Raw genomic sequence first — 11,790 nt, 5'->3', positions numbered from 1 at the left:
TCATGCATGAGAGCACACTGAATATATTTGGGTTTTCTGTTGGTAAAAACAACACGAGGCAGCTGCTGGAGCAGTGGGAAATTAGACCCATTTCTTCTTATTATTATTATTTGGGATATTTTACAGCAAATAAGGCAAATAATGGCTGTCCAAGATAACAGTACTGAGGATGAAACAATTAATTGGTTAGCTGATTTCCCCACCAAGCATTTAAGACAAAAGAAACTATTTTACAATCTTAATTGGTTATTTTCCACTCTTTTCTCACAAATATATGCAATAAAATTGAAAGAAAAACACTATAATAAATGCAGATTTTACTGATTTTATTGTGGATATATGCTGTGAAGATCTAATGTTTTGTAATGTTATGTTTTAAATGTACTTCTCCATAATTTGAATACAGGTGTGTTTTCCCCCTTTTTTATTCAGGTGGGTGCAAACAGACACTATCTAGCATTAATTTACCTCCTGCAGTAAGAGCAAATGATACTGCTGCACTGGATATTACAGTCACATACGACAAATCAGGTGTGTGTGCAGTCTTGAGATTTAGGCAAATTGAGTTTTTTTTAATTATCCATTAAATTATATAGCAATTAAATTAAGTAATTATCCTGAAGAACACGCAACACTTGTCACAATTTCCCAGAGCTGAAAGTGATGTCTTTAAATGTCTTATTTTGCTTGACTAACAGCCTAAGCCCCAGAGATATATTCAGTGTACAACGTTATCAAATAGAAGCACACAGGAGAAGCTGATGTTTGCCTTATCTATTATCAAACTGTCAAAATGTATCTGTCAACCAATTAGGTTTTGATTAACTGGTTTATTTGAGATAAAATATAACAAAAAATAAGTAAAGTAAAAAAGAGAATTATATATAATTTAGTAGCTCCTTTTTATTGCCTTTTATATGCCATATATAGCAATTTAAGCTCTGCTAATTATTATTTACATTTTCGCTTAGCATAGCCTAGTATTTCTCAGTATACAGACCGTATATAATAAAAAGGGCTGCTACACGATCCGGGGTGCTCAGTTGGCGCCTCCTGTTGGCTGAAAAGCGACTGGAAATGTCTTTGCTAATAAAGTTTTACTGATAAAATTTGAATCCAAGATGGCAGCGTGCGTACCGCTGTCTGTGAAGATGTCACCCTCAGCTTCATTGGGCTTTAGGGTTCTTTTAAAAGAGCAATATTACTCCGGAAAGCTGCTGAAATCTCTCACAGGGCTCCACAGAAGAGGTGAGGCGTGTTTTTAGCGACTCTAGGCTGTTTGGAGTAATGGTTCGCTGCTCTAATCATAACCTTGTCCTACTTTTAACGCACGCGTTTGGCTAGTGTGCGCTCTCTTCGCGTTAACTTGGCATTAATGCACATTTTTGGAGGTTTTATACAAACTTACCTTGTTACGCTTGACAGTTTTATCCTGTCCTGCTAGCTGCCACACTTTTTAGCCCTCAATTTTTCGTATTCGACCACCAAAACAACGTTATCCTGACCGTCCAAATCACCCATAAAGTCGTTTCTGCAGTGGTTTTAAAAGCTGTACAGAGACCTAACGTCTCGATAATGTTACGGTTTTTAAGGTTACTCTGTGAAAGTCCAGCAGGCGGAGGAGGAGAGCGGTGTTAGCGCCGCCGGCTTCAGCGGCCCCCTGGATCACTACACCGGGCTGATCAGTGATGGGACGTTGAGGGAGGATGAGCACCAGAAAGCGGTGCTGCAGAAACTGGACCAGCTGCACAAAACACTGAAAGGATACAGCAACACCCCGACATCCATCTTTTCCAAGGTAGTTATAAGCAGGTCTTCAGGCATCCAACTTGTAGTAATAAGAATAATAATAATAGTAACTGATTGTTAGTGCAAAGCAGCGTGGCTTATAAAGTTTACAATATCCATCCATCCATCCTCTTCCGGCGCTGCCCAAAGTTGCTAATATAAGAAATTAATCTTAGTTTACCTTTGTGCCTTGAACCTTGTTTACATGTAAAGTATAAAGTATTTTTGCACAGTTGCATCACAGAAGATCGCAAATGTTTCAAGATAATATTATTGTCACATATACAGGCATCTCTTTGCTGCCAAAAAATTTCCTCATGGAGTGTATCTGTGTCCTATCTATCCATCCATCCATTTTCTTAACTGCTAACCCAATTCTGGTCCTGGAGCCAGGCCCACTTGAAACGGTGCAAAAGGTGGGGTACACCCTGGTCAGATTGCCAGTCCATCAAAGTGTTGACACACAGGAACAGACAACCGTTCGTGCTTGCATTCGTACTTATTGCCAGTTTAGAATCACCAGTTAGTCTAAAATGCATGTCTTTGGACTGTGGGAGGAAGTTGGAAAATACTTGGAGAGAACCGATTCAGGCATGCAAAATATTAACCAATTCTTTTCTTAAAGCACACCTTTAGAACAGCACACAGAAAATCCAGTGTTACTGTTAAGAAGATTTTACATTAGGTGAATAGAGAAGTGGGAAACATATTTTTGAAGTTACTGCTTTTTCTTCTTACGGATGTTGCCTTTAGGGGGGTCGCCCAGCGGATTATCTACCTCCATCTCACTCTATCCCTAGCATCCTCCTCTGTCACACCAACGCTCTGCATGTCCTCCTGTACAACAGCCATGATTTTTCTCTGAGGCTTTCCTCATTTCTTCCTGTTTGGCAGCTCCATCTTTAGCATCCTTTGTCCAATATAGCCACTATCCCTCCTCTGTTCAAGTCCAAACCATATCAGCATTGTTTCTCTAACATTAAAGTTGAGCAGTTTGGAGACAACCATCTGATACACTAATTTCTAATCCTGTTCATTCTGGTCACTCCCAATGAAAATCTGAGCATCATCAGCACTGCTTCCTCCAGTTCTGCCTCTGGTCTTTTTGTCAGTGTCACCATCTGCAAACTGTAATTCATAGCATGTCTCACTACCATCTTGTAAACCTTCCCTTTTGCTCTTATTACTATCCTATCATAAATCACCCCGGACACTCGTCTCCACCCACTCCACCCTGCCTGCACACATTTTTCAGGTTACAACTTTGTGACATATAAATCTGAGGAATCTAAGAACGACTCCATTTCATGCAACGTTATCTTCTTTGCTGATAATTTCAGCCGCATGCCTTTTAAAATTTGTTTCTACACTGTTTCTTTTTATCTTGTAACTCAGCCTCATCAGCTGTAGGCTTTGTTGACCTAACATGCGTTCTTAGAGGGTTTGATTTGTACACACTGTTTAGTGTGTACTTTGTTCAGGTCACAATTTAAAGAAGAAATGACTGAAAGATCCATAAACATTTGTATATATTAGTTTGCACGGGAAGATTTCTAAGACCTTTTGCTCATTTTAACTTGTCTCTGCATCTTTTAGTTTTTCACAAAACCGAAGCCCCCAAAAGGTTACTACATCTACGGTGATGTTGGTAAGCCATAACACCCACAGAGTTGTATAACTCAGTGTAGTTTCTTGTGTGCATGTTACATTAAGATCTGTTCCTAACTCAGAATGTCTTTTATTTATTTTTTTTGTTTCAGGCACCGGGAAAACTATGGTCATGGACATGTTTTATTCATACGTGGAGACTGAGAAGAAGAAGAGGGTTCATTTCCATGGTTTTATGTTGGATGTGCATAAAAGTAAGTACAGTTGATGGTTACGTTGCATTTCAGAGAAAAAGGGAACAAACTGTGTTTATCAAATGCAGCTTTGTACTTTCTTTGCTCCTAGTGGTCATGTGGGGGCAGATAGCAGATAAGTCTCTTGAATCCATGTAGTGGAAGAAAAATGCAAATATACATTTTCTTATATCAGTATAAATTAATTTAAAAAATCCCATCTGGATATAATGTGCCTCCCTTAACAGTCCCCTGCCACTTAAAACCAGATATGTGTTTAGTAAAATCCACTTGTCACTACCACATTCTTGCATGGGATATAGTTTTTTTCCCCCTGAGATTTGGTTTATGTGAATTCAAAACATTTACCTTTGAAATAGTCTGCTGTCCTGCTCATGGACTCATTTGGGGTGGCTGTGGCTCAGGAGATGGAGCAAGTCATCTACTAATTAGAAAGTTGGTGGTTCAAGCCTTGGCTGCTCCAGTCTGTATGCCAAAGTGTCCTTGGGCAAGACACTGAACCTCGAGTTGCTCCCGGTGCATTCGTTGGAGTGTGAATGTGTTCACAAATGTTAGATAGAAAGCACTTAGATGTAGAAAAGAAAAGTGCTTGTATGAATGGGTGAATGAAGACATGTTGACATGTTGTATAAAGCACTTTGAGTGTTCAAGTAGAGTAGAAAAGTACAAGAACCAGTCCATTTATCATTTGTCGCTAATTCAGCCCTCAAAATTGCCTATTAGTGGTTACAAGTAGTTTTCTGCATAGTGATTTGCATCTATGACCTGATACATGCTTGTTAATATAGAGAGTATATTGGCCCTGAAGCCAAATGCTGAGAACAATTTTAGAATTCCAGCAGGCTTCGATTGCTTGAACATTTTACCTCCTGTGTAAACAGCACTGCAAATACAGTCGTGTGAAAAAGAAGGTTTTCAGAGGACTGTAATAATTATTGATAATTTGCACTTGGTTTGCAGCCACAGCACCTAGGCACCTTGCAGTCACTGAGTCAACAATGAATGCCTTTATATACCAAAGTATAGCAGCTGTAAACTTGATCTGATATTGCAGGGTTATGCAACAGGACAACGATCCCGAGCACAACAGCAAATGTACAACAGAAGGGCTGAAAATGAAAAGGATCAAGGTCACAGTGGTCCAGTCAACATCCAAACCTCAACCTGACTGAAATGCTGTGGTGGGACCTTAAGAGGGGTGTGGATTAAAAAAAACAAAAAAACAAATGCCCTTATGACCTCAATGAACTGAACTAAGAGCATAAAGATGAGTGGGCATCTATTCCTCCACAATTATGTGACAGACTGATAAAGTCACCCAGAAAATGTACTTCAAGATATTGCTGCTAAAAGTGGGGTGTGCTTAGTTTAACACATGACTGCACAGAGTCCTGTGAAAGCCTTCTTTTTCACATGACTGTATAATATAATAGCAAGCTTGTATATTTTGACTAGGTGGACTAGTTGGACTTGTGTGTAGATGTCCTCCTAGCAATGGTCATCCTTCAGTTTGATTTTCATTTTGGAGAAGAGGATGAATCTACCGGGAGACAAATCTGGCAACTGCTTTTTTTTTTTCCAGTGCACTTTGTGATTGTTCTCCCTCTGCCACCTCAGTAGATCTCCGTATTGAGAATCTGTCCCTGAATGAGAAATTTGTGGTGCACAGTCCTGTGAATGTAGAAAAAAGGTGGTGCGTGCTTGTGGTTGGGCCACTTTAACACTAAAATTTAATTCCATGGTGAAATCACAGACTCGCGTATGTTTGTGATCAGAACAAGAATTCCAGGAAGTGATGTAAAAATAGCAGCCATGCTGGAAGCAATCCCGACATCCACTAGGGGACAACGGTGAAGGGAGAATCTGGCAAATTTAAACTGGGTATGGGTTTTGAGTTTTCTGCAAGCACAGTCACGTGATCTACATACTGATGTTAAAGGTCTTTAAATCGGTCTAAAAATATTCATTTAACCATCGAGCACTATTGGATTTAATGGATGGATTTAAGTTTAAAATCAGACGTACTTGGAAAATTTTCACTGTCCAGTATTGCCAATGATTATATTAAAAGGGTATATCGCCTAGACCATTTTCAGTCTTAAATTTTTTTTTTGTGAAGCATTTCACCTCAAACTTTATGATATATAATATGAATGTGGTAGTTTCCACTTGCTTTTGCCTTTACAACAGTGGTTTTCAGGATCTATTTAGGTTCACTTGTACTTATTCTTGTTACAGACTTACAAGCAACGCTAACTACATTTATCTTCTCCATCTGTAGGGATTCATCGGCTGAAACAGAGTATGCCAAAAAGGAAAGCAGGAAAAATGGCCAAATCTTATGATCCCATTGCTCCGGTTGCTGAGGAGATCAGTGAGGAGGCTTGTCTGTTGTGCTTCGATGAGTTTCAGGTACTTTAAATTATCTTGTTAAAAAAAAAAAAAAGCACATCTGTAGATGTTTAGTCTCTGTAACATGTAAGCTCGTGTAACAGTCACTGATTTACTTCAAATGCACATTTCAGGTCACTGATATCGCAGACGCCATGATTCTCAAACAGCTTTTTGAGAATCTGTTTCTGAACGGTGTTGTTGTTGTGGCCACTTCTAATCGTCCCCCTGAAGGTAAGCAGTGAGTGGTATATTGTATTACAGTTGGCTCAAATCTCCTTTGGTCTGCATTAAAAAAACAAACAAACCTCAAGATGCCAGTGTAGTATCTTCAAAGCACATTCCTCTTATGAGAGAAAAATTAAATAATTGAAATCCCTTTATGGGAATGTAATCATAAATGTGAGCTATAATCACATTCAGGCAATTATTTATGATTTTAAGTAGATGTGTATACATTATTTGACAAAAAAAACCTGCAGCATTTTCATCAAATTTAAAGTGTTTTTTTTTTGTGGTTTGTGTTGAGAATATCTGACAGATGTTATACAATGTCAAAGGGGACTCTATTAGAGTAGTTTTGCATGATACGCAGTTCAAAATAACCCATATTTGTCTTATTCTGAAAATCACATTTGAAACAAGTCATTTTACCTCCATTCCCCCTCCTTTTAAGCCAGCTTTCTTCATATTGGCTGCCCCTCATAAACAGAAGGTTTGAACAGCAGGTGGGAAGGACTGATGTGTGCCTGAAATGATCATATTAGGGATTTCCACTCACATTGAAACCATGCAGATTTAAGAGTTGACACCTGCTGTAAACTGAGTTTTTATAGCCACGTGAAGTCATTTGACACACTGTGATTATTTTTACATCCATTCGCCTGAATATCTGAGTTACGCACACCTCGCTAGTACTGGGTTGGACCCCTTATTTCCTTCAGAAAAGTCTTAATTCTTCATGGCAAAGATTCAACAAGGTGCTGGAAACATTAGCGGTTGTGGTCCTTGTTGACATGATAGCATCGCACAGTTGCTGCAGATTTGTCAGCTGCACGTCCTTTCACCGCATCCCAAAGCTGCTCTGTTGCCTGCAGTGAATATCAGTTGTATTTGTTTCTTTACTTGTTATATTATGGTTTGTATTTGTTGTAACCTCTGGTGCCCTCTTGGCCAGGTCTCTCTTGAAAAAGAAAATTTAATCTCAATGAGACTTTCACCTGGATAAATATAGGATAATAATAAAATAAATAAATAAATAAATAAAGCAGGATGGATCCATGTTTTCATGTTCACGCCAAATTCTGACCATATCATCTGAATGTTGCAGCATAAATCGAGACTCATCAGACCAGACAACATTTTTCCAAACTTCAGTTGTCTGGTTTTGGTCAGCCTCAGTTTCCTGTTCTTAACTGACAGGAGTGACACCTGGTGTCATCTTCTGCGGCTGTAGCTCATCTGCTTCAAGGTTCGATGTGTTGTATATTCAGTGATGCTCTTCTGCATACCTTGGTTATAACAAGTGGTTATTTGAGTTACTGTTTCCTTACTTTCAGCTCCAAGCAGTCTGGCCATTCTACTTTGACCTCTGGCATCAACAAGGCATTTTTTTTTTCCAAGAACTGCTGTTCACTGTATATTTTCTCTTGGTCAGACCATTCGCTGTAAATCCTAGAGATGGTTGTATGGGAAAATCCCAGTAGAGCAGTGGTTTCTGAAATGCTCAGACCAACCTAGCTTAGACAACCACGCCATGTTCAAAATCAATTAAATCACCTTTCTTGCCCATTCTGATGCTCAGATTAAACTTCTGCAGGTTGTCTTGTTTACATGCTTAAATGCATTGAGATGGTGCCATGTGATTGGGTGATTAGATATATGTGTAGAGGTGTACTTAACAAAGTGGCCAGTGAATGGAGATATGACAGAAACTAAAGAAAAGCATAATCAGCTTTCTTTAACAATAGGAAAACCATTTAGATTTATGCCAGATTTCCAGCGAACATGAAATGATTTTCCTTTCTCTTTCCTCAGACTTGTATAAAAACGGCCTGCAGAGAGTCAACTTTGTGCCTTTTATCGCAGTGTTACAGGTATGAAAAAAGTCAAATAAATTCACTTCTGCTGCGGCGGCTGCTATATGTGCCAATCACAATAAATGATCCATAAATTGTTTCTTTCCTCCCCTGAAGAAATATTGCCATACACTTCGCCTGGATTCTGGGATTGACTACCGCAAACAGAATAGACCCTCTTCTGGAAAACTCTACTTTCTGTAAGTAATCTTGTTTTGCTGACAGACAGTATGTGTTGTTTGCACTGTTTCTCCAATTTAAGGTTTTCTTCTTACATCTGTTGCAGTTCCAGTGAGCCTGATGCAGAAGCCACACTTGATAAGATGTTTGATGAGCTGGCTTTTAAACAGAATGACAGTAAGTGGGCTTCCAAAACAAGATTTTACTTTATTCTACAGTCAATGTGGTATTTTGTTGACATTATCTCCTCATTACATAAAGTACTGAAGCTAATCTTCTCTGCAGTAACACGACCAAGAGTTATGAATGTCCACAACAGAAAAGTCCGACTGAACAAAGCATGTGGGACCATTGTGGACTGTACGTTTGAGGAGCTTTGTGATAGAGTAAGTATCAACTTTGTGTGATGAGTGTTATAACGTGTTCTGTTTTTCAGTCTTATAGTCTTAAATTGTGTGGGATTTCAGGCTTAGTAGATTGTTTTAAAAAAGGTTTTCAATAAAGAATTGCTTTATTTTAAAAGGAAATGACGGTTCTCTGTTTAAACGGCACTCGTTTTTTGGTTCTGCTGATGCTCAAGGGAAAGAAACTGGCAAATACAAAGTGACACAGTCAGAGGTTTCTAGTAAACATTTAATGCAAAGTGGGGATTGGTTAAAATCTTATGGGAATGAAAAAAAATGACTCAAACCAATGTGGAAAATCCTGCTTTTGGATACCTCTTACATGTGTGTTTGAATATAAATTTTGCAGCCTTTAGGGGCCAGTGACTACCTAGAGATATCCAGGCTGTTTGACACAGTCTTCATTCGAAACATTCCTCTGCTGACAGTGAACAAAAAAACTCAAGCCAGGCGGCTCATTACACTCGTGGATGCCCTCTATGAACATAAGGTACTCAGCCTTCATTTGTTTGTATGTATATTAAAACTGTACTAAAAACAACCAACGTTTTACTTTTGTTTGAGACTTAAACACTAAATTTGTCTTGTTTTAGGTGCGTGTGGTGATTCTTGCAGATAACCCGCTGGAGGATATTTTTGTACATGATGGGGATCACAGTCATGATGAGAGCCACATTTTGATGGATGACCTGGGGCTGAAAAGGGTAAGCTGTGACTCTCGTCTCCACAGAGAAACCACTTTTGTGTAATTTCAGTGGTAAACACAGATGATTAAGGCCGCTGAGGCCCACAGCTGGCAGTGAATGAAACCTAGAGCACACAGCTAAAAGTAAGTCAGCGCATATTGTGTGAACTGTAAGATTTTTTTTTTTTTTAACCAGTACATCAGTTTATTACTAAGTCTTAATGTTGTAATTGGAAAAACCTATAAACTCCATCCTTGAGATGTATTAATATTAGAAAATGTGTCAATTTTAGCTCTTAACTCAGCTTTCACCTTGTGTAAACCCAATTCCAAAACAAAGTTGGTACTTTCTGTAAAATGTAAATATAAACAGAGTGCAATGATTTGCAAATCTCACAAACCTATATTATATTCACAATAGAACATAAAAAAAACATATCAGATGTTTGAACTGAGGCATTTTACTATTTCATGAAAACTATTTGCTCATTTTGAATTTGATGGCAGTAACATGCCTCAAAAGTTGGGACAGGGACAACAAAGGGCTGAAAAAATAAGTGGTATTAAAACAAAAAAGGGTGTATCCTGAGAGGCAGGGTACACCTTGTACAGGTCGCCAGCCTCTTGCAGGGCTAACAACCAACAACAACAACCTTTCACACCTATGGGCAATTTAGAATCACCAATTAACCTAACCCCACTGACTGCATGGCTTTGGGCTGTGGGAGGAAACTGGAGTACCCGGAGGAAACCCACACATTGGGAGAACATGCAAATGCCACAAAGAGTTGCCCGGAGTTTCAGAATAATGTTCTTTAAAGTTAAATTATGAAGACTTGGAATCTTTTGATGATATTATGTACTGTAGATGATGGGATATTCAAAGAATCTATTACTTGCGGGGTACCCCAAGGATCTATTCTAGGTCCACTGTTATTTTAGTTTATATAAATGATATTGCCTCAACAGTGTCTTCTAAGTTGCTTTTATATGTGGATGACACAGTCCTTACTATGGCAGATAAAAGGGTTGAGGTTATCCAACACAATCAATCAGAGAAAGGCTGATTGACAATAGGCTCTCCCTACATTAGGGAAAAACTGAATCAGTTCTCTTTGTATCAAAAAGAAAACATGACAAAATAAACTCCATACAGGTGCAATTATACTGGTGGTAAAATTACATGTAGCCTCTGGAATTTGGCAAGTTGCACATCTGGAAAGGCACCATCAGTGCTGAAATGTATATACAGGTTTTAGAGCAGCATATTCTGCCATCCAGGGGATGTGTCCTCAAGGACTGGCTTGCATATTTCAGTAAAACAATACCGCATCTATTAAAACAGCATGGTTTCATAATAGAAGAGTCCAGGTGTTGAACTGGTCTGTCTGCAGTCCAGACCTTTCACCAAGCAAAAACATTTGGTGCATCATGACATGAAACATTGGACAAAGAAGACTTTAGTTTTTAGAAGCAAATTAAGGATCCAGATAAAAACTTGTAAGAATCATCATAAAATGGTAAATTTGTATTGTTTTCAATTGTAAATCAGTCTCAGCTTGAGATTTGTAGAATCTCCTTTATGTAATACAAATAAAACCACTGATATTAGTTTTAAGTTTATTCCTTAAGCTGTAAACATACATGTGAAATATAATTTTGAAAATGTCAGAAAAAGAATTAAACATAAAAAACTATGTAGTAGTTTGAGGGCACTGAAATCTGAGTGTAATAAAAGAATAATCTGTGTGACCGAGTACAGATGAAAGGGCTGAGAGTAGTGCTGTTGAATTGTTTTAATAGCCTGTCATCAGTTGATCGATGGCTTTATTTAAAGCATTGTGTGTTGCCATACAAACGTGGCTGCTCCTGTTTCAGTAAGGTGTAACATGTGCAATGTCTGTTTAACAGGAAGAAGCCAGCAGTCTGTCCATCTTCAGCGGAGAAGAGGAAAAATTTGCCTTCCAGAGGACAGTGTCTCGACTCACAGAGATGCAGACAGAAGAATATTGGCTGGCAGGGGACAGAAGCACAAAATCGCAGGTGTAACATTTGGAAAGGCAACAGTGTTACCAAACTTGGTGCTTCTTAATCTACACTCCTCGCTGCCTATAACACCCCAAAACTATACACTACTCATCCTCATCATCCTATCCAACACAAACCCAATGGGACCGGTCATCTGTATGTGCACAAATGTAGTGCAGAGACTATTTATTGTTATTTAATCATTTTATTGCGACATTGCACTTTAAGGATGATTTATAAGATGAACTTTGGTGTGTCATATTGCTTTTAACTTGGTGCCATTTTGATGTCCAACGTTAAACACACACACACACACACACACACACACACACACACACACACACACATATATATATATATATATATATATATAT

The 11,790-nt window shown here is 38.5% G+C and overlaps 1 protein-coding gene across 1 annotated transcript; it reads left to right on the top strand.

The window, feature by feature from the left end:
* Positions 1-1,109: 1,109 nt before the first annotated feature.
* On the top strand, positions 1,110-11,761 carry afg1la (AFG1 like ATPase a). The gene is made up of 13 exons (XM_030719267.1): positions 1,110-1,248; positions 1,593-1,798; positions 3,385-3,436; positions 3,549-3,650; positions 5,932-6,062; positions 6,176-6,275; positions 8,079-8,137; positions 8,237-8,319; positions 8,406-8,476; positions 8,585-8,685; positions 9,053-9,193; positions 9,297-9,407; positions 11,300-11,761. The coding sequence occupies exons 1-13, from the start codon at positions 1,122-1,124 to the stop codon at positions 11,435-11,437; spliced, it is 1,422 nt and encodes a 473-aa protein (XP_030575127.1). The 5' UTR covers positions 1,110-1,121; the 3' UTR covers positions 11,438-11,761.
* The last annotated feature ends 29 nt before the right edge of the window (positions 11,762-11,790 follow it).

This window comes from Archocentrus centrarchus, chromosome 22 (assembly GCF_007364275.1).
Source record: "Archocentrus centrarchus isolate MPI-CPG fArcCen1 chromosome 22, fArcCen1, whole genome shotgun sequence".
NCBI lineage: Eukaryota > Metazoa > Chordata > Actinopteri > Cichliformes > Cichlidae > Archocentrus > Archocentrus centrarchus.
This window is presented reverse-complemented; position numbering and strand designations above follow the sequence as displayed.

Coding starts and splice junctions, on each gene's coding strand:
- afg1la (XM_030719267.1), top strand. CDS start 1,122: ATGGCAGCGTGCGTACCGCTGTCTGTGAAGATGTCACCCTCAGCTTCA. Junction 3,651..5,931: donor TATGTTGGATGTGCATAAAA/GTAAGTACAGTT, acceptor CTCCATCTGTAG/GGATTCATCGGCTGAAACAG. Junction 8,320..8,405: donor TCTGGAAAACTCTACTTTCT/GTAAGTAATCTT, acceptor CATCTGTTGCAG/TTCCAGTGAGCCTGATGCAG.